Source organism: Carassius gibelio, chromosome B20, assembly GCF_023724105.1.
Source record: "Carassius gibelio isolate Cgi1373 ecotype wild population from Czech Republic chromosome B20, carGib1.2-hapl.c, whole genome shotgun sequence".
Lineage (NCBI taxonomy): Eukaryota > Metazoa > Chordata > Actinopteri > Cypriniformes > Cyprinidae > Carassius > Carassius gibelio.
Genome location: NC_068415.1, coordinates 5,847,647 through 5,871,620, shown reverse-complemented (window position 1 = coordinate 5,871,620; position 23,974 = coordinate 5,847,647). Strand labels below are relative to the sequence as shown.

The 23,974-nt window shown below is 35.4% G+C and overlaps 1 protein-coding gene across 2 annotated transcripts in view; it reads left to right on the top strand.

Annotated features, from left to right (window-relative positions):
• Nucleotides 1–3,356: 3,356 nt before the first annotated feature.
• cep85l (centrosomal protein 85, like) overlaps nucleotides 3,357–23,974 on the top strand; it is a 59,090-nt gene continuing 38,472 nt past the window's right edge. The window contains exons 1-2 of one of the 2 annotated variants that reach the window (XM_052585675.1): nucleotides 3,357–3,458; nucleotides 11,770–11,928. In XM_052585675.1, coding sequence (XP_052441635.1) covers nucleotides 3,443–3,458; nucleotides 11,770–11,928 — 175 coding nt within the window. In that variant the 5' untranslated portion in view covers nucleotides 3,357–3,442. Of the gene's footprint in view, nucleotides 3,459–8,788; nucleotides 9,175–11,769; nucleotides 11,929–23,974 lie in introns of those variants that run through there. The other variant, XM_052585674.1, reaches the window with a different exon arrangement.

Sequence of the window (23,974 nt, the reverse complement as noted above, 5' to 3'; positions counted from 1 at the left end):
TTTATATGTAGCCTAACTATATAACTGATAGATACGTATATAGTTACATACAATTAAATTCAAGTTTATGTGTATAGCGCTTTTCACAATACAAATCGTTGTACAGCAGCTTTACAGAAAATTAGGTTTCTACAATATATTTAGTAGTAGTTTATCAGTAGTGACTGTCAATTAATGTACATATGGCAAAAATGTATGGAAAAATCATTTAAAGACCGATGATGAACTCTGTTAACAGCAATTATTATATGTTGCAGTCAAAATAAGGGTTGGCATCATCTCCTCTCTGGTGTTCTGGATCCAGACTGCAGCTTGTGTAAATCCTAGTTATGGCAAAACAGAGAAACAAATAGAGACAGAAGTAGCATAGCTGCTGTTCCGAGCCCAAGCTAAAGAATAATAATGTGCATTTGATCAGATATAACTGCATTATTTGAATGCTTGGTGAAAGAGATGTGTCTTTAATCTAGATTTAAACAGAGAGAGTGTGTCTGAACCATGAACGTTATCAGGAAGGTTATTCCAGAGTTTGGGAGCCAAATGCGAAAGAGCTCTACCTCCTTTAGTGGACTTTGCTATCAACTACAAAAAGTCCAGCATTTTGTGACCTTAGGGAGTGTGATGGATTGTAGCATGGTAGAAGGCTAGTTAGGTACGCAGGAGCTAAACTATAAGAGCCTTGTAGGTAAGTAATAATAATTTGTAACCGATACAGAACTTAATAGGTAGCCAGTGCAGACAGAGACTGTAGAATTGGGGTAATATTATCATATTTTCTTGTCCTGGTAAGGACTCTAGCCACTACATTTTGGACTACTTGTAGCTTGTTTATTGAGCATGCAGGAGAACCACCTAGCAGTGCATTACAATTGTCCAGTCTAGAGGTCATGAATGCATGAACTAGCTTTTCTGCATCAGAAACAGATAACATGTTTTGCTTGGCAATAAAGCTACACAACATTATAGTTTTATAAGTTAACACACACAAAAGCACACGTTTAAATACACTTACAAAAGTTGTTTTTTTCTAAAGGTTTTTATCGATTTATCATCAAAATTACAAAGTTACAGTTTATATCTGACTAACTTACAATTTATCGAAAAAGTTTCTGTTTATATGTACATATAGAGGATGGTGGGTGGATGGATGCAATTGTAATAAAAAAAGAATTCTAGTCAAAACCTTTTGGTGTTTAGGTCAGAAGAAGGTGTGAAGCTTTCAATTTCCCCATCAGGTTGTTTTGACATTTTTGAAAGCCTTGCATGTCATGTCAGAAGCATATGCCTGAGTGATTTTGGTGTCTTGAGTGAACATTGAGCCACTGCACATCTAAAGGAGCACCTTTCTTTAAACTCTATTCTGTTCTGTTCAGCAGAGTTGGAGTTTAGTTTGGCAAGACCTGGGATTTTCTTTTTAGGCCTGTGCTAGAACACTCTTCTTTTAGGGTAAGCATGGAAATCTTTGAGAAACAAACATTTATGCTGCAAGCTGTAATTCTGTAAAGATTAATAAAGAAGAAAGTGAGTTGTTTGATTCAGGTACAGGCATTATGATCTTCTCTGGTTGCACCTAATCATGTGAACTGGACAGAACAGAACTTGTTGCTCAGACAGTTGGGGTGTAGCTCGATTACATAAACCCAGAGGTGTAATATGAATGTTGTTTTTACAACTCTTCACCTGGAACGCTTCAGGGGAAAAAACATCAATCACTGTGAATAGCAGGTTTATGGGAGTTGTCATGGAGCAAACTCTATCTGCTTTAGAAAAAGCTAGTTTGCTCTGTTTTTGTGATAAATGTAAGTATGTTTTTGACATGACTGGCATGCATTTGACACATTTAATGTGTGTGGGCAACACATCCTCTTCTGCATGGTCAGCATCGCCTGCTAACTGGAAAGAAAATTGCTGATAAAGAAACACTGACTCACACGTTAGCAAGTATGTGAAATTTGCAACATCCTTCTGAGTGTCTCAACAGTGTAAGGAAAAATTGAACTCAAAAATGAAAGTTCAGTTATTAGTTACTAACAGCACAAACCTGTGTTTTCCAAACGTGTTGAAGAATATTTATACAGTTTATAGCTGATAAAATAGCAAATTTGTCCATTTTGCTTTTGCTTACACCTAAAAAGACACTATCTCTCTGACATGGCTGCTTCGACACGAACCGTGGTTACTGAATCCACATCTTTCTTTCTGTGAACATTTGGGCAGCATTACACAAATATTTCCACATAGTGATGTAGACATGTGGGGGCGTGTTTAAACAAGGTGTTTCAGTGGGCCGTGTCAGAGTCTTAACTTTGATAAAGAATATCTCTTTGGATTTGAGACATTATTCTTTGCAACTTTACAGATCTTTTTTATACATCAAGAGCTTATAACACTCCAAAGAGAAAGGAAAAATTTGAATCGCATCATATGACCCCTTTAATATATTTTAATCACTTTCATAACTAATAAAGTTAATGCGTTTATCTGACAGCCCTAATTCAAACAGAAACCTAAAGGGTTTTGAGGTCCGTCAAAATAAAAGTTTGGCTTAACATGAAGAAACTGTGACAAAAACATATTACTGACAATAAAATTATAATTAAAACATCAATTTTAATGAAATATTACCAGGAAGAAAAAAAAAACATTTACCAGAAAAAAATGTAAACAAGTAAGTTATTTAGAGATGCTTTTGATTAAAATTGTATGAAAACATTTAAGATGGAATCCAGAAAATGAATGGCTAACAGAATATGATATAAATAAAAGTTAATTTGAAAAAAAAGTGTTTCACAGGGCCATAGTACACAACTTTTAGTACATTTGGAAAAAATAAAACTGATTTCAAAGTGTACTAAAATCAAATGGGTTTTAAGGACCAAAAGAGTGAGTTAATGATGTAGAATTGTCATTTTTGTGTGAACTATTCAAGGTATAAATGTTTAAAGCTTTCTTTTAGTGCAAGATAATTCACTTTGTGAGGCAAATGTTCTGTGAGAGAATCAAAGTCTGCTCTAGTTCCACAAACACTTCATAAAGGTCCCTCTGACCTAGACCGGTATTGATCTTTGACTATGGTTTCTAGCCTGCCTGTTGAGACCGGACGCCTCCTGCTGTGATCTGTTTAACAGGAGTGCCACTAGAGTGCCTCTGGAAAACTACAAAGTCAGAAGTCCTGACCTTTGCAGTTCAAACAGAAGCTAATGGGCATCAAAAAAATACCAACAGTTTTTATTTTTATTTTGTTTCCACCCAAGAACCAAATGATTGTGAGTTGGTTGATCGTTTTAATGGCACTTAAAAGCAAGACGTTTTGTCACATCTATTCAAAAGTGTCTGTGATGTGTTTCATGTGATCTCATTGGCCAACAGAGTTCCCCGCAAGGTAACGTATGCTTAGCAAACACCACTTCCTCCCGCTACTTCTGCATAATGTGCATTTCCCATGTCGACCAACAACTGTAAGTTTTGCATTTGTACAACTATATTTGTCATTTTAATTGAACTTTTGGAAAGTTTTTCCTTTCCAGGCCGAGGAATATGGGGCATTGCTATTTGTGTTGGCACTTGAACTGATTTAAATTTGAAAATAGGCTTTGAGACTCTTCGTAATGAATGCTGTTGACCTTTCATGCTGTACATTTGAAGACAAAGATCATATTATAGGAACGAGAATTCAAGAATCTTGTTATTTGGAATATGTGATTGGTTGACGCATATTTTTTTTATCTAATTCTGGTTAATATGTGTATTTTTAGGAAGCAAATACCTTTGTTTAGAGCATCCAGGTATTATAAACAGGAAGTCGAATATATGAAGGAAATATGTTTAAAATGTGAAATGTATAGTATGCCAAAAACTGACCAGTCATACTTTGGCCTGGTACTGTTTCTATGGAAAGCACAGGCATGTGCAGGTCCACTGTGTTTAAATGCAGCCGCTGGTTTCCTGGCAGAGAGACAGGAAGTGGGGGCTGGGTGCAGTCTGCACTAGTTCGATAACATGCAAAAAATACACTGATTCTTGATTCCCTGGTTTGTACGTCCCACTCGCTCCAAACCTCATGGAATTATGTGGTTCTCTCCCAAACCTGCCCCCGATCTGAGGCTAAATACCGGAGTGAAGTTGTCAGTGTCAACACTGGTGGCGTGGTGAAGGGCTCTTTCTCAGTCCTCTGAGAGGAAATGTGTTGTTTGGGCCGAGTAGCAACAGCCTTCATTCATTGCCAAGAGGGTCAAAGACCTTTATTCTGTTAAAACACGATCGCTAGTTAGAAAAATGAGAGTGCTGTTTATGGAAAATATTGTTGAAATGTTATCTCAGTTTGCGCCAGTGTTGATTTTAATCAAGGCAGTTGATTCTGTAATATTGTATTGTTTCAAGTACAACATATTTCCACAAATGCTGCTGGCATAGACCATTTATCTATAAAATGGAAATAAAAAGTAATTATATATATATTAATGCTTGGTAGTTGTCAGAGCATTGATGTGTGGTTCCTAATGTTTTTTGGGTGTTTGGTAAGTTTTTCAAAAGGGTCCACCTTAAAATCTCTGTTATTTTGTATTCTAGAATATTATGGTCCCACTTTCATTTTTTTTTTTTTTTGGAGGGGGTAAACCATATGTCAGGTCACTCATGCCAAATTGAAACTGCAAAGGTGACACAAAGGCACTTCTGAAATGGCATTTAGGTGTGTTTACACAGACTTATTAATACTGCTCAGAGGTGCATTTACAGAGCAAAGATAACCATATGAGAGCAGGCATAATTTAGTCTGGCTTTTATGCAACATTATGTCTTTATACAGAATTGTAACCAGGCACATAGAAGCCTTAACTCAGCTGTGTAAAATGCCTTTAGGAAAGTAATAGCACACCTCTCCTCAATAAGCTGCTTGAGCTAAGTCATCATTTATGTCTGTAACAAAACAGCCTGGGAGAAGTTATGTGCTGAAGTTTGATGAGCGATAGTAATAGCGATGCTTTCCTTTGCAGAGATTTGTTCAGTGCATTTTGGCACCATCACACAGCATGGCTGTTCACAGTGGAGTGTGAGCACTCTTTGTGTAATGATGTGTCTGCTCTGTGTGTGGAGTGAGTGGGCCAGAACTGTGGCTCAGAGCTTCTGTTGTTGAGGAGACAGGCCTCAGTGTCATCCAGTACCAGGACTGAGTTTAGTCTGCAGGAACATCTGCTAGGTGTCTTTGTTCACTTCCTCAATACGGTTTCCAAATATGCAGGTGGCCATTTAGCAAGACCCAACATGTAGCAGAAGTGCATTCTGAACCTCAGTGAACACTGTCATTATTTACTCACTCCTCTGTCGTTTCAAACTTGTATGACTTTCTCTCATCCACAAAGCACAAAAGAAGGATTTTGCAGAATAGTACCATTTGCTGTTTTCTACAGTGGCCCAGTAGTGCACAACACAACGAAATCTCCACAACACAATGAAATTGCCACAAAAAATAGGATTAATTATGTTGTGTAGCTTGTTTCCATTGTGTAGCTTGTTTCATTTGCATTGTGTTACGACTTGTTTCTGCTGTGTTGTGGGTTGTTTCCATTGTATTGTGCTAATTTTGTTGTGTTGTGGCTTGATTCCGTTGTGTTGTGGAGATTTCGATGGGTTCTGCACTACTTGGCCAATGTAGTTTGCCATCTTCCAAGTGCAGTGAATTTGGGTTGAAGCTTTCAAGCTTCGAAAAGATGTTGCGGAACTATTGAATTGGATCTTTTCAATGAATCGGTTGATCCAGTTAACAACCTTAACAGATTTGTTCACGAACCAGACTTGATTTCATTGTATTCATGCAAAGTCAAATTAACTAAATTCATAATATTTTTGAATATGAAAGCTTTAATTAAAGCTTTTATGTGCTTTTTGAAGCTCCAATTCCCAATTAATGTAAATGTGTGGAAATAAGTGAACAGTACAAGTCTTCAGATTTTTGTCTTCCACATTTATAAAGGTTTTGAACAACATGAGGGTGAGTATATAATAAATAATTTTTAAGGTGAACTATTCCTTTAAGAAACATAAAATGTTAAACAGGCGGCAAGGAAGCCAACCGGAAGTTGAAGTCGGCCGCGTGCCGCCATCTTGTAGCAGAACTTCACTTGCGTTAGCATTCCCATTGACTCCCATTCATTTTGGCGTCACTTTGACAGTGAATAACTTTACATCTGAGGCGTTTAAAGACTCCGTTTGTCCATTATTTATTTCTAAAGATACACGACAATGTATAAAGGGCTCCATTACCTTCTATGTTACATTATGGCCCCGTAGAAACAGTTTTTGTAACGATTGCGTCATAACCACTCGACTCTCTGTCGCACAGTAGAGAAATTACCATACAGACAGGAGGAGAAGCTCGCAGGCAATTAACTTAATATGGTGTACTGGCGTTACATTTTAAAATACTATACAAAATAATTAATCAGAATACTTACTCCTGCTCACTCACGACAAAGAACTCCCCGCTCAAGCTCGCCGTCTCTGCAAGATTAACGATGGCAGTTTTCACGCACAGCCACTTAGAAGATTTACATCTGTCAGACAGGTTGCTGACGTCATCAAGCTTAGTTTGAGTCTGCGCGTCAGAAACAGAAGTGCTAAAAATGGGCTTCACTTGTCTCAGTTGAGTTCCAATGGGGTCGCTGTGTCCATTTCTTTTACTGTCTATGATTTTAAATGAGGTGCAGGTCAGGTGCAGTCGTTTCCTGTGGAGACAGAACTGATTTGTCAAATTGGCGGCATGGAACTGTATGCATAATACATTTGATGAATAGGCCCCGAGGACAGGAGCTTATGCAACTATTGTGGTGGTATGCTTTGGGCCTGGACCTTGTATACTTTTATATAATATGGATCTAGTTATCAAAGGCTTATCATAATGGCCCATCACAATAGTTTGCACCTTGGAAAACAGTTTTTAGTGAATGTATCTTGCTTTTGTATTTGTTTCATGTCATTAAATAACTCTTAATTAAAAAAAAATAATAATAAAAAAATTCGAGAAGCAAGCATAAAGCGTTAAAGAAAACGTTTATTTTCTTTTTTTTCCGTCAGAGATTATGTTATACTTGGAATTGTCAGTGTTGTCAGAATGGGGTAATTGCATATGAATGCATGTTCATAATTGTGAGGTTATGCACAATTGCACCAGGATAATACAGTAATTATGCAGTCCTGATTTTTCTCGCCTGCCTCAGACTGATTTTTTTTCTTCTGTTGATACAGACCCTATTAAGCAGACAACGGAGCGTTGTTTGTCTTCCTTTTCTGTTGTGTGCAGTTTGACATGGTTTGATTAAATTTTATTTGTACAAAACACATCTCAAATTTCAGTTATTGCATGTATTGAGGTACCTTGATGTAAATACACATCGCAATTGTTTCCGCAGCAGTCGTGATAATTGTAAGTGTTATGCAATGCGGATATTGTGAAAAATCAGAGCAGTAATCCTTATGTTTTGTACATTTGTATGTTGCGCAAGAGACAAAACCAGGGTTTCCTACAGTCTTAAACAGGACATGAAAAACTCTCAATTATTTCTCCTATGAAACTCTTGTACACTGAAGGTCTCAGTGTAATGAGACAGCAGGGTAAATAGATACAAATGCTACAAAGGAATGTTGAGAAAGGAATGGCCCATTTGGGCAGCTTGGACAATCATCCTAGTCTGTCAAACAGGTGTGGAGTGGAAACAGTCTCAAACACCCTGAAATATAAATAGTTCTGCTGTGTTTCTCTGTGAAAGAATGTGCCATCTGAATAGTGGTGAGTGTGTTTGTTGATTTGAACCATGAGAACATTTAATTTTATCCCCTCAAGACCTTGGCAACAAATACCAGTCTATATTAGTGTATAGCAACTTTACTAGTTAGTTTAACTATAACTTTTATGAACAAACCACATGTGGCTCGGCTGACCGGCTTTAACAACTTAACTATATTAGTTTATAGTAACTTTAAATCAATAAAAACATCACATAATATTTAAAATCCATTAAAATGATCAGTTTTAAATATATAAGTATTAATACTTGAAAATAAACTTTACAACATATTAATAAAATTGTATTTGCTTATACAATAAGTATTTGCTTATACTTATGTCACCTCCATTCATACTGTGTGGGAGATCAGGACTAGTTATTGTCTCACTTTTTAGTCCAGTACTTTATATCTCATGTTCATAAGTCCATTTAACATATCCATGAATACACATTTTTTAAGAAAAAAGAAAAAAATGCAAAATTAAAATTTCAATTTTGACCACAATTTAAGAAAGAAAGATAGAAAAAAACAATGCAGATGGATCTAACCATTATTTTGACTAACGTAGTTATGAATAAATATAAAAAAGTTTAAAAATACTTGAGCTGGGGAGAGGTCTATCATGTTTGTATTATAAAAATATCAGAAGTTATAAAAAAGTAATTTCATATGATATTTTTTTTCCATTTATTTATTTACAAATATTGGTTTTATTTTCAACTGTACAGTTAGTTTTTATTGGTTTTATTTTCAACTGTATACAGGTCGTTTTTTTTCTTGGCAATTCAGGTTTTTTTTTTAAATATTTTATTTCAAAAGTACAAACTGTACAATTAAAAACAAATTGTTTTGTGAGTGCTGGTGCGTTTGAAGATTTTCAGAATTATTTTAGAGAAATTCCTGGCAACTAAAGGGTTAAGACACTTTTCACCCGTGTGACAACTAGCCCCGGTCTGTTCTTCCAGTCGAGAGCATGGCTTTGAGTGGGAGGAGCCAGTGTCGCTCGCTCTCGGACTGTGATTGCGTTTCTCCGCGGATCTCTGGAGAGAGCTGCAGGCAGTGAGCTCACATCCTCGCGATGCAGCTGCCAGCAAGTCATACTGCGAATACTAGTTCATAACTCCGGCTCAAATCTGCGACATACTCGCCAGCCTTGCAGGACTACCGCGTAGCGACATATTAACGCGTTGGTCTCAGATTGTACGCGCAGGTTCTTCCAGTCACTGCTGGCTATGGAATGCGGTTTCACTTAAACACCTCCCCTGCTTTTCTTAGTGGGGTCGTGCATTTTTTCTCGGCTCGTTGTGTCGGATCTATCGGTTCATTGTGTGAAACCGAGCGCCATGTGGGCCAGGAACGATTTTGAGGACGGATTCGACGCTTATAAGATAGGTAAGAGCCTAGTTCTTGTGTAATGACACACTGTAAGCCAAATATGCTCATAGGAACAGCCATATTTGATCGCGTGTATTGTTGTTTCGCGCTCTCGGACTGTGATATATTAGATACGTAATGTTCCGTTATGAGTGTTGTGATGTTATTGAATTGTGATGGTTTGACAGCATCACTCGTGTCACCTTCAGCTTTGTCTTCGAGTCAGATATGGACACAAAGGTCTCTAACGTCTTCTATCTCTTTATTGGGGGGCCTTTTAATATATGCACTTCTGTGGCACACAGATGGCATATAGAGAGAGAGGGCTATTAAATGTTTTTTCTAAAGCAAAGCATTGTCTAGAACATTTATTTAGTTTAAGGTTTGTAACTACTATTAATGTTGGATGTATAATAAATTAGAAAAAAAAATATTTATTTGTAAATATGTATATAAATGTGTTATAATAATCCATAAAAAAAAATATATATATATATATATATATATATATATATATATATATATATATATATATATATATATATATATATATATATATACTTTTTGTGATTTAAATAATTGTCCTTTTTTTATCTCAAATATTGAATTATAAATTCCTTGCATGTGTCTTTAGTCCAGTCTTTCTTATTCTTTCTTTATTTTTTTAAACAAATTGTATACTGGTGACAGTAAAATCCAAACAAACACGTGTTCAGTGTTTAGTAGCTTGTGGTTTTACACTTCTTGTTTGAAAGTTGTCTTAATATTGAACAGTGATGCAACAGATTCTGGCTAGTCTCTCTGCCAGTGTTTTTAATAATTCATATCACGTTGCATAACTGTTGGTGGTCTAGAAGTTGCTGGAGCCTCATCAACATTGAGCCCTGTGTTTACCTGGGATATTTACAGATCTGCTACTCTGTTACGATGGCTAATGTAGATCACTTTCATACGAACTATTAGGAGCTTGAGGTTTTCCACCCAGGAATTATGGAGATGTAATTTTGGTTCTGGCCTTAGTGATTTCGGCTGGAGCTTGGCTTTCATGTAAAGCATCTGAAGTATTTTTTGGTTTTCTGTTTATTGCTGTTTCAGGGCAAAATGCTTCAAACTCAGTTTGTGAGTTTTCTCAGATGTATGGCACAATATAAATGCGTGTGTTAGGAGTATAGAATTTGCTGACTGCGCCTGAAAGGAAAAGGATGAGGTTTATACTTTCCACAGTTTTAATAACAAGTTAATGATCAATTCTGAAATGTATCTGTTGTAGTTTTTCATCTCTTCGTTGTATTATGAATCAGTATTAAGATTTTTTTTTCTCCACTATTTGGAAGCAAATCAAAATGTTCAGAGATGTAGGCAAGAGGGTTTATATATTCCACTTTTTTCCTGCCAGGCATTACAGGGGACAGCCGAAATGGTGGTGTCTAAACCGATTACACCTCAGAACAGATTAGGCCAGCAGATATTGGGGACGAGCCCTCGAGGGCAAATCTGACCATTTGGTTCACTGAACTTCACCTTGTTTTAGTGATTTAGTAGTTTTTGGCCCCAAAAATGTTAGAGGTGATATTTGTATGTTTTATTCAAATATTTTTCTAAACTACATTAAACGTTTTGTTTAGTTTGTTTACCGTTCAAAAGTTTGAGGTCAGTAATATTTTTAAATGTTTTTAAAAGAAGACATAGCTTACTTATTTATTTTTCTTTTTTCTACAGTAAAAAACATTGTGAAACATTCTTAAATCTTAAAATGTCATTTTAATCCAAATGTATTACTTTGATGTTAAAGCTGAATTTTCAGCACCCAATGCTCCAGTAAGATAACATTCTTATATGATAATTTAGTGTTTAAGAAACATCTCTTATTATTATTAATGTTGACAACAGTATTCTTTAATGGATAATATGTTCAAAAGAACAGCTTTCATTTAAAATAGAAATGTTTTGTAACATTACAGATTTCTTTACGCCACTTTAGATCAATTTAATGTGTCTGTGCACAATAAAAGTATTAATTAATTTTAAAAGTAAATAAATAAAATTTACTTACCTCAGGCATCTTAATGGCAGTATATATATATATATATATATATATATATATATATATATATATATGTGTGTGTGTGTGTGTGTGTGTGTGTGTGTACAAGTGTATAAAATACTAAAACAAAATTATTAATTTTAATAATTTTTAATAATCAAACAAATACTAATATTAATATCACTCATATATGAGTCAAGCTCAGAAACCTTAAGTACATAATTGTACTTTTTTTTTCAGATTTCCATGACATTTGGTTTACTTGACAGGCCTTTTCTTATTTTTTTATTTTTTGTTAATGATTCTGAATAAGAACCGGTTGTTGATTCTCAATTCTATGTTTGTTCACATTCATCTCATTTCATTGACGTGTTTGTAATGTCTATCTGAGATTTGCAGCTTTCAGGTTACACTTCTGTCAAGTTTTTTGAATGCTCACTTAACTAAACGACTTTCATTGTGAATAAACCAAGTGCTGATACAGTTTGAAATCATGTGTTGGTTGGACATGACATCCCTCTGTTTGTCGTCTCTTCTCCCATGGTAACCCTGTTCTGTTTGTCTCCTAGGTTCGCGCACGTCCTCTCCTGGATGGGTCCCTGGCTGCGACTCAGCATGGCAAGCTTCCTCTTCCGCCACTGGCATTAGCAGCCGCGGGCGACGTCACAGCGCTGCCTCGGACAGTGGCGATACCGGCATCGGGACCTCGTGTTCTGACAGCGTAGAAGGTACGAGACGTTTATGAACAAACCACATGTGGCTCGGCTGACCGGCTTTAATCTGTTTTGTGAGGTGTGAAAAGTGTTATTGATCGGCTGTTTGTAATTCATGCCTGGTTTTCGCAGTCAGACGTTTTCTAGCAAGCTCATTACAAAATCAGCCCGAAGTCATGACCTGACTCCTCATGCTTCGCTTTAGTCAGACAAAACCTCAAATGGGATTGGCTTTAGTTTCGCCGTGACCAACAAATAGAGATTTTAATGCTTTAGCGAGGTCAAACCAGGGCATTCTTCCTATTATTTGTCAACCACCTTGATTTTTGAGAAGTTACCCTTAGCAAGCATCGGATTGTAAAAGCCTCTAGAAATAGGTCACGCTTCAATGTCTCTAAAATATATGTAGGCCAATGTGTGCAGTGGCTTATGGGTGGAGATTATAAGATGATGTGTAATGTTAAATCAATTCGTTTCCTCTTTTCCCAAATGACTGTTTGCATCTAAACACACTGATGATGCATGTTTACTTTTTTTAATACATGTTAGAGACAGTATAGGAATTATAAGGCCAACCATATGCATAATTTTCTCTAAATTATTCTAAACCAAGAGTTTAGCGACTGATATAGATGCCTGCATTTGGAAATAAATGAAAGTGAGAGTAGTATATACTATATTAAAAATTTACTTTTTTATTTTATTATATTTTACACTGTAGTTTATTCTTTTGATGGCTAAGCTGAATATTAGTGCAAGAGAAGAGAATGAGGGGAAAGCCTTTTTTCTCTACAGGATTTTGTTATTTTGTCTTTGCAGAAGTGAGAAATGATAGTAAAAAATAAGGTTGACTTAAATTTCTTGTTTGATTTTTACTGACATTTAGTATTAATGTTAGTCTCTTAGTATAGGTAAAGCACTGTAAGACTATTATTTATTTATTTATTTAAGACCGTTATTAGACTATTTAGTTGTAAAATTGGCAGTCTTGGATTGGGTATTCCAATGTCTAATCAATTGTGTGTGTTATAAATCTAAGCCTGTTTTGGCAGTAAGCTAAATTGGATGTACCTATGGTTAAAGTAATGCTTTCAAGGTTGGGGAGATGAAAATTATGGACTAAAGGCTGTTTGGGTTTTAGTTGTAATGGTGATTGAATGATGGTTGTCAAAACAAGCACACCCGTTATATCTCCCTATATCTCTTGCATAGGAGCTTGGATATGGTCATACATATTTCAGTATATATAACTACCAACAGCTTAGCTGCTATTATCAGCTAGGCAGCTCAGTCACTACATTTGCTTTAGAATGCTTCATTCATTATGCAGGAGAATTCAGCCAGTTCCTTTACCATAACGTTCACAACATACTCATGGAATACATTTACAAACACAAATTGAATGTCACTTAAGTTTAGCAGCACTAATGAGCTTTATTTACTAGATGCTGGTGGTCAGCATTGTTGGAATTAACGCATTACAATTAACGCAAGTTATATAACCGGATTACTTTTTTGAAGTAACTAGTAAAGTAACACATTACTTTTTTTTTTTTAAATTTAGATGAGCCCCTTTCACACCGCGATTCCGGCAAATACACGGGTAATGTGTCCCGGCAATTATTACGGGTCGCTAGATTTTGCACTTTCACACTGCCAGTGATTACCCGGAATATGTGCGTACTTTCCCGTAACGACATGTGACATCAGTGTCTGAAGTGTAATGTACGAGTCGAAAACATTAGACACGTTATACTTTCACTGAAGCTAGCGAACGATCTCTTCTTCAGCACAGAAAGTGAGGAACTAACTGATCTCTGCTTCATTACAGTTTGCTCATATTTTTTCGTCGTGAACTATGATCTTCCTTCAAAACATCCGGTAAAAGAGTCGCACGATAACGTGCGTCATCACTTCGACACGGCATTATATCTGGCTTTTGTTCATATCGCTCGTTCCGGGACTGAACCCGGCAATGTTACCAGGTCCCCAAACCGGGATCAATCCCAGAATCAATCCCGGGACGTGTTTGCTTTCGCACAGAAGGCGACCCTGCAATGTTCGGGCAATTTGCTGGGTCTGACGTGCAGTGTGAAAGGGGCTATGGAAATCTGAGTTAGACTACTTTTTCAAAAGATTAAGGCCACTTTGTTTCCCATGTATTGACTGACAGCTCTTGTGTTGCCATGTTGAGAGAAATCGGGAGCAAGTGGAGAGGCGTTGTGTGTGCTACGGTTCTATAGTATTTTGTCGCGTCACACCACGCTGCTCGCCTTTTGTGTAGACACGGTAAGACCCAAGCAGATGCATGTGAACAGTGAATTCTGTTCACAACTATGTCGAAATCCATGTCTCTGCAAGTGTCCTTGTAAACACAGTTGCTTATGGCTTAGTGAAAGTAAACAAGTGAGAAAGAAAATGGATGTGTAACATTATATTGGTTCACAGCAGTTTAATGTTCCTGTTGCTTTCTGTGTCATGAATCACACTACAAAACACAGAGAAAATAAGCTCCTTTAAAGTATTTTAATAGTATATAAATAATACTAAAATAGCAAGTGCAGGAGAAAATGTGATTACTGCTTTCCGATTTAAAACAATCAGTATGTTGCTAGGGCATACTAGATACATTCTAGGTAGTTTTGGGTGTTTCCTAGCGTGTTGCTAGGTGATCAAAAGACCAATTTTGCAGTCCCTCCTCCAATAGAAATCTATGTGGTTTTGTACGCCCGTTCTATAAACATAATTGGTGCCTAGGATTATGATGGGTTTGTGCCATGGTATATCATGTCTTTTCCAGTGTGAGCTCCCAGCTGGAGGCACACCATTCTGCCCTACATTTCAGCAGCCAATAGCCAACATCCTTCTCTCACCATCCTCACCCTACTTCCTGTACCACTGCTGTCTAAAGGGAGTTGACGTTTGCCTGGCTCAGTGCCCTAGGAAGACCAATTCAAGCCAGTCTTATCGTCAGACGGACTGCGGTCAAGCTCGTATTGATCACAGCTTGTTGCTTTAATTGATCTCTTTATCATTAGCGCAATAAATACGCCTCTGCTCAGGGCTCAAGTCAAGGTCAAGCCACAGGCTGTTCATGCATTCTGTCTCGATTCTGGCTCATGCGAAAACGTGTGATTTCATTGAAATGCCCCAAATGGTACAAGAGTTAAGCATGATCTCAAGACTTTGTCTCAGTGCCGATCTGGATGCAGGCAGCCAGCATGAGTTGGCTCCAGAAGTAGGGCAGATCTGCTATGGAAACATCTGTAATCGCTGTGTAGGACGAGAACCATGATATCACCGCATGGGAGAGAAAAGAACTATGACCACCCCTGCACTGCTAGACATGATGACTAATCTGCACAACTCCATCTTCAAAACATCATTTTAATGACTGTCATTCATAAGTTTCCAGCTAATCTTATGATGCAATCAATAATAATTCCACAGATCCCCCCCCCCCCCCCAATTAAATATCTACAGAAAAAGTATGCTTAGGCATGATAATCGCCTAAAAATGTCAGCCTTAGCATAGGTTTGAGCTCATTTGAGTAATTTTTGCACCACTAGGGTTAACAAATGGAATTGTAAAAATAATGATTGTTCTCATATAGGTTTCCTGAACACTCCCTTTCATTTTTCTTTGAATACAACCCTATTGCCGCTTGTTGAGCCTGTAAACAGGGAAAGTTAGTTATTGTTTGTGGTTTACTTCTGTGCTAATAAGTACTGATTTTCTCTTTTAGTAAAATAACTAGTTTAATACAAAGTATTACTGTTTCACTGCAGTGAGACAAATGTGGTTTTGCAGACAATGCACCGTCAAGCTTTGCAGAGCGGAGGAAATCTGATAAAAAGGCTTACGAATGATTCTCCAAAATAAGCCTCTTTGTTTTAATCCGGCCATGTTGTACAGTGCTCAAGGATGGTTTTATATAGGTCTACCCTGAAGTCCTTCTCTCCTCAATCTTTCTATCATGAATAATTCTAATGCAGGCTCACTGACTGTAAGCTATATGAAAAAGAATACTATTCTGGGAGACTCTGTGAAACCTCTATATCTAGTTGTCAACTTACAATTGGCTTATTTCATTTTCACTCTATGAAACGCAGAAATGTCTGATACATTTAGCCATAATGTACAGACAGCGCCACCCTATAATTTAATAGCTACTTTTCCATTTCCTTTTTTCTGGGAAGATTTAAACATATAATATATATATGATATGTTGAGTTTGATAAGTTTGAAACTCACCTGTTATGTTTGGAAGTCACTGATCTAGTTTATCTTTTTTTTGCATGTCTATAACAATGCTGTTGCAGACTGCTAGTCAAAGGCCTTAGCTTTTTCTGTGTTTTTATACTGGGGGTGTGCTCTTCTCATGTGGATTTCATAATTAGCAGACGGCCTCATTACGGTTCGTTAGGAAGTGCCGTATATCTATGAGCCTGGGGACATGTCCTGCATCGAGGACATCCTGTCATATTGTACTCAGTCACTTTGAGCACATGTGACCTCAGATGCAGAGTCACCAGGCCTCAAGCCAACTGGCACAAAAAAAGGTTTTCTGACTAGGGAAATAGTCTGTTTAATGTTGAATAAAATTAGGGTTTTACCGCATAACAGTATAATATAAATTTTTGGTGGACATTAGTGGTTTTATTTATATATTTAGTTTATATCCATCAGTTGATATGAGACATATTGGTATTGGTATTAGGTTCTATATTTGTTCTCATCAAAAACATTCATAATTTTATTCTGTAAATTGTAATCTATAAAATATTGAAACATTTAACTGTTTATAATAATTTGAATTATAATGTTGTGAAGCCTGTGCATTTAAATGTATTCATTTTATTTTACATAGAAAACCCTAAAGTGTTTTTTTCTCTTTGATCTATGAGAAGTTGTATATGAAGTCATTTTATCAGTCTAATGAAGTTATTGTAACCTGTCTGCAGGAACTTGCTAAGTCTTATGGTTGCTTGATGGTAATCAGTTGTCATCTTGCCCTTTGAACCCTGATGGAGTCATGACAGAGCAACTTTTCCTTGCAAGACGTCTTCATCTTCAAAACCCTCTCCTGCCAAAGTGTCAGGCTTTCCTGTGACACCAGTTTAACCTTGAGAAAAGTGTTGGAGTCTTGTCCTCTTGCAGATTAATTGACTTACTTTCCGCCGCCTTGAGGATCAGAATTCCCTCTCTCCAAATGAGCTGCCAGTGGCTGACCTAGAAGAAGGCACAGGAAATTCCTTTCGTTCTGAACCAGGACGCCTCATGACCTGAGTCACTAATTATACCTTTCCATGGGCAGCAGTAGCAGTTTTGTAATTACCCTGGGGGCTCATGGCTCCTTTCGGGGACTCCTTTTCGTTCAACTCTTGCATGGGATTGATGTTAAGAGAATGACATAGCTAATCTTAATTCATCAAGAATCATGTTCTTTGCCCCACTTGCCACACTCCGATCTGAACGTTGTTTTTGCCTAGTACTCATGGTACATTGCATTTCCATGGAGCACTTACGCAACGTAGTTCTGGACAGTTAAGGTGTCATCTTACTGTGTGAGGATCAGCTGTGTCGAAAGGAAACCTGAGTTGCATGACTTATCAGCCGAGAATAAACACAGAGGTGCCCTAAGACTTGCTGAAAAAGATGCCTTGGATGCCACTGAAGCATCCGTAAATACACGAGGAGCAAGTGACGTGCATACTGGTGTATTTGTGCCGCTGTGCTTTTGCATAGTTCTTTAATATTTTGACAGCACTGTGTCACACATCAAGTGTTTATTTGTAGGAGAGAACCCATTGTCAGTGTATTATGTATCTGTAAAATATGTTTGTGTATTCAGATTACACCAGATGTAGGGTGGGATTAGACTAAAATCCCATTTAAGATGTAGCTCTATTCCATTCATAGTTTCCAATTAGCAAATATGATAATATATTTCATAAAGATTGTATTAAAAACAGAATGCACAATTTTATATAAAATAAAGCTTTTTTTAATATAATTATTCAGTTATTCTTTTTTAAACCAAAGAATGTCAAAATTAAATAAAAAGCACAGTTTAGGTAAAGATATATATGATTTATTATTTCCTTACATAAAATGTGAAATAAATATTGCATAAAATAATTAGTGCTGTCAATCGATTATTTGCAATTAATCACATCCAAATTAAAAGTTTTTGTTTACATGATATATATGCGTGTTTTGTGTATAATTATATATATATATATATATATATATATATATATATATATATATATATAAATATAAATATATATATAAATATAAATACACATACATACAGTATATATTTTCTAAATATTTACATTTACATCTATTTAAATGTTTATATTTATATTCATATAATTTATTTGGTCAATACACACATTTAATGTATAAAAATAACATATCTTTCTGAAATGTACATACATGTGTGTGTTTATATGTATACATAATAAATATACACAGTACACACATTATGAAAACAAAAACGTTTATTTTGGATGTGATCGTGATGAATCGTTTGACAGCACTGAAAAATAATGTTTTGTCACAACAATCTTTGTTATAAAAAGCTTGAAAAAATATTATTGTTGTTCAAGAATAGTTATTAGTTTTGAAGTGATTATTTAGTTGTTTGTGATTTGTATAGTGCTATTTTAAACCAAAAGTCTCTCAAAACACAATTAAAGTCACATTTTTAGGTGTAGCTCTTTTACATATATTGATTCTTTATTGCAAATATGCATTTCACATATCATATATTTATTTATTTATGCTTTTTCAAATAAGTATTAAAGTACAGTTTTTTGGACTTTGAGCAGATCCCTATAAATATGGTTGCTTTTGCTTTGGTTGAAGATATAAATATGGTTGCTTTTGCTATGGTTGGTTTTTAGTTGGTTTGTGGGGAGATGAAGATTGACGATTGTATATCATAGTTACATTGACAGGTAGTCATTTTTGGACAAAAAATAAATAAAAAAAAGGAGAGAGAGATCTTTATCTGTTTCCAAAACTGGTAAATAATCTTATAAATTCCTAGTATCAATCCAGTGGTATTAACTAAATCTCTCTCTTCAAATCTTCTCCGAACATCTCCGTCCCAAGAGAATTCTGGCTCAAAATGTTACCCTCTATTAGATTTGGGCTAGATTAGCTCCTGGCACTGTCTTATTAGCCAGTTGGGACTAGCGTATTAGCATTTGACTTAGAGTTGGGTAATGCAGTTAGCATGATTAAGGGGGGTATTGTTTGCTCCTGGCCTTCTGTCTTTTACCCCATAACCCCACCCTGAAACATATTTCATATGCCAGCTGCTCCTAACCCATCCCGCTAATGATGGCTTAGACACTGAATGAGGAATGAGTTTGATACAACACTGCATTAACATTATCTTATTAGTTTACATGAGAGCCAAAACGGTTTTCCTCAAGTAACTGTTAGATTTAGGGGTGTGTTTGCAAATGTAATAAAGATTTGAAGTATTACATGCAGATATGTCCTGTGCATTGCTTTATGGCGTTAAGTCTAATAGCATTTCCTGCCAAAGCCAAAAACAATCACTTTTTTTTTTTATCAGTAACAGTCCAGCTTAATGTACCGCTACCGAAAAAAGCCTTACCCTAAGAGTCCTCATCCACTTTAAGCATATCAGAATATATATTTTTTTGACTTGCCACACTTTGAATAGCTTGGACTTCTTTAAGTGATCTTGTTAAAAGTGTTTATTTATTTATTGTTAAAGCTAGACCTATAATACAATATAATATGATATAAAACAAATGTTAAAGATTTTATTTAAATTTATAGATATTTGCATACATTTATTTTATTAAATACATACATAAAATAAATTCATATATATATATATATATATATATATATATACATATATACACACACACACACATATTTTTATTTTTATACAAAATATATATATATTAAAATATACAATTAAATATATATATATAAGAAATCATTATTCATAATCTAATTTGATTTTTTTTTCTCATTTAAATAACATTATTATTGGAATAATTGACAATGACTGAATTATTTATACAATTTCTTGATTAAAGCCTAACAATCTAAATATTAAAGAAAGCTTGTAGACTGTATGACTTAAGTCCTTTTTTATTGTAATGTGTGATGAAGTATCTTGTGAAGCCCCCTACCTGGTTTCCAGGACGACTTTACTCTGGCATCTTAATTTGCTCATCTGACATATTGTTGAAATCTCAGTGGTGTCAACCAGTGTTAAAAATCCTGCCAGCTTTGGGTCACCCAGAACTAACGCATTGTTTCACCTTTTGGCAGAGGGATCAGGATTTTCTGTGCATGTGAACACCGGCTTAATCAATTTCGAATTAAGGGTCTAGCAGAGCGTTGATTAAATCACACCCAAATAAGATTTTCCATCACAACTCCATAACTTGGAGAACCAGTCTGTCTAGCAAACGGATGGTTAATAAGACGCCATGCTCTTATAGATGAGGGCAGTGTGAAAGGAAGGAAGTCTGTCTGTGTGAAGCTTTCTAATTACATTTGGAGTGCAGCCACACTCACACTTGGAAGCTCTTGCCTTGACCTTTTTTAACTAATAATCTCTAAGGCTTTTACCCCGCACGACCAGAATGGGCTATTTTGCATTTTTTTTTCCCTGTTGAAAGTCGATTGGTTTAGGATTCAGCATATCTTGATCATATTATGGAGGACAGGAGAAGGTAAGGACTTCCTGTAGTAGTCAATGTATAAGACTAGTTAAGGTCAGTGTTAGAAATCACACGGAGATGGAAACTGTCTGAAAGTTGTATTCGCAAGACAAGAAACAGCATTTTGAGCCTTTTAACCTTATTAAATGCTCTATTTCCAAATGATTAGGGATATTCACTGAGAATTTTTTTTTATGTCGGAAAACAAATCTTGCTATTTATACTATACAATACAATAATGTGGTTTAGTCGAGAAATGACACAGCTTTGAAGCATCCAAGCTCCTCATGTTGGTGACCTACATTTTCTGTCATAGCTGTTTGTTCCTGTGCGTTATCTGGTAAACAGGAAGCTATGAAAGATCACTGAAATATCACGCGGACACACAATTCACTTCCTGTGGACTGATATCTGTTGGTGTTTATGGAAACCATGCTTTTATTGTTGTATTATCATTTTTATCATTTCTTTCTCTTCATCTACATCTGTTTTAATTGGTCAGTGTCATGAAGACTCTAAACTCGTTTCTCATCATTACTTTGCAGTAATAGGTAACTGCAGTTAACTCCCAGCTTTTTAATGTTGTTTTTTATTATTAAAATGATTTATCAGTATTTTGCCATCAAGTTTGGTTGACAATGACTTAGTCATCCAACCAGTAAGCTGATTAGTGAGCTTGATTAATTCTATTTTTCCTCTTGTTTTTCTCTATATTAATCTGTTATCATCACAATCTAAGTAGCACTTGGTAAGAAATTCTTCATCTTTAACAATATATTTCAAGGCATTTATTGTGAGTCTAAATATTTTTAAGCGCAGTTTCATCAGTTGTGTGTGTGTGTGTGTGTGTGTGTGAGCTGTCTGAGCTATTGCAATTTTAAGAAGACATGTAAAGTCAAAAACTGTTTATAATTTATTCGGGGCTTCCTTATGACTAACTAGTTGACTAATTGCTCCGACGGCATGCAGACTAATTGATTTTCAGCATCTCTAATTATAGATGTGGAAGCAAGACTTATTGTTTACTTTTGCTGCATTGAAATATGAGTCATATCGCCACCCTCATAAAAAACAGAATAAAATAATAGGATCGAAAGGATAATCCTCTTGCCTTAAAGGAACCAGATAAGAGCTTTCAGGCCTTCAAACACTGCTAGATGTAGTGCTGTGGAAAAACCTTCCCTCTGAGACTGGGTAATTTTTCTAATTATATACTAAGGGCCAGGCTCACAAAAGTAGGTTAGCACCTCTTATGAACAGCTGTAGAACATGTCGTTTTTGACTTTGTGGAAGGAACACTAGTGCATTTTAGCAAGTTAACTTAATCCATAATTGCATAATGATGCATAATGAAATGTCACCTGTACTCCCAAAGACCACACATGCATAGATTCATGTTAAATCTGCTGTTTTACCACAGGAAGGAAACTATTTGGGCTTAATGGCTCTTTCCACATATCCGGAATGAAGTTTTGCTTGACTTTTCCATAGTGGAACTCACTGAAAAGAGGAAAGATCAGGTCTCATTTTTATTATGTAATGTTGTTCTGCTGATTTTGGCTTTTCTAAGTCATATTTCACACTGTTAAACTCAAGTCTGCTAGATAGTGCACAGTTGTGTAGTCAATGTAGTTTGACACGAGCACATTCAAATTAATTTAAAATGTTATGTTTTTGCTCTGTTTTCACTACCATTCAAAAGTTTGAGATTAGTTTTATATACTTATTTATATATTTATATGTCTCACGTGGAAAGCTGAATTCAGCATCGTTACTCCAGTCTTCAATGTCACATGATCCTTCAGAAATCAGTTTAATATGCTGATTTGCAGCTGAAGAAGCTTGAATGATTTATGATGAATAGAAATTTCAAAATAACAGTATTTATTTGAAATGAAAATATTTTGTAACATTTATAATGCCTTTGCTCTCTCGTTTGATTGATTTAATGCATCCTTGCTGAATTAAAGTGCTAATTACCTTAAAAACATTTATCTGACCCAAAACGTTTGAACAGTAGTTTTTAGACCGTTTTTTATTTTTTTATAAGAAGTATAAGCATTGTTGGTCTGTGAAATGTGTATCTCTTTAATATAGAGAAGGAGAGCGGCTTGTGTTGTAATGAATGAGGTCAGCAGTTGATCCTCTCTCATCTCAACACCAGACTGGTTTATTCTCGTCCTGTCAGGGCTATTTTACCATTTTCTCCCAAACTGTTCCATATGTTTTCTGGCACAGCCTAGCCATAAAGGGACCTTCTACATAGACCTTCCTTTATGTTGACCTCCTTTCATCTGTTTGGGAATCACATGTAAGCCATTACGGCTGTGATGATGGTCCTTTTGTGGTGAATGTGATTCTGTTATTGTGCTCCCTGAGGGCTGGAACATCTGTCATCAGACTCCAGCTGCAGTGCGCTTGAGTGTGAGGTCTGGAGTGATGTTTGTGTGAAAACCGTCACAAAGAACTGTAGGATAGTTACGCTTTACTTTACAGGTCTAGCCAATGAAAACCGGACAATTTGAGCAGTATATATTAAAAATAGGATATTTATAGAAATGTTTTCTTTCCTAAAAGCTACTATTGTTTAACTGATCTATAAGGTTAATGTATACTTTATATAATATACAGTTTTATCACTGTTGGCATATTTACAGTCATAACATTTTAGTTTTAAATAAATGAAAAAGTAAAAGGCTAATATTTAGTTTTAAGCAATTCAATTTAAAGAAAAATATTTGTACTGTTTTATTCATTTCAAATTAAATATTTATATTTAAAAAAAAAATATATATAAAATTTTAAAATGTTCTTTTAAATGAATAAAATTAATACTATATAAAAATAAAAAAAGCTATTACATTATTATTACTATTAAAATTAAATTACTAATTTAAATTTTTAAATAAAAGAAAACAAATTATAAAAGTAATACTTTTTTTTATTAATTTGAAATGTATCTATTTATTTAAATTAACAATAATTACATTTTTAATTCAAATTTACATTGTTTTTTTACATTATTTAATTATTAAATTTCATATAAAACACAGAAATACTAAATATGCTATATATATATATATATATATATATATATATATATATATATATATATATATTGTGTGTGTGTGTGTGTGTTTTAAATTAAATGTAATAATTCAATTGTCATGACATTTTCCTCACCCTGTCCATGCTATCCCAGTCTGCCTTACCTCGAGCTCATGAATGAAATGAGAAACGCTGTGCAAGGAGAGAGGGTATGAAAGAACATGTATGATGAATGAGAAACTGCCGCTTCCTAGTACTGTATTACGTTCTTTATCTCAAAGGA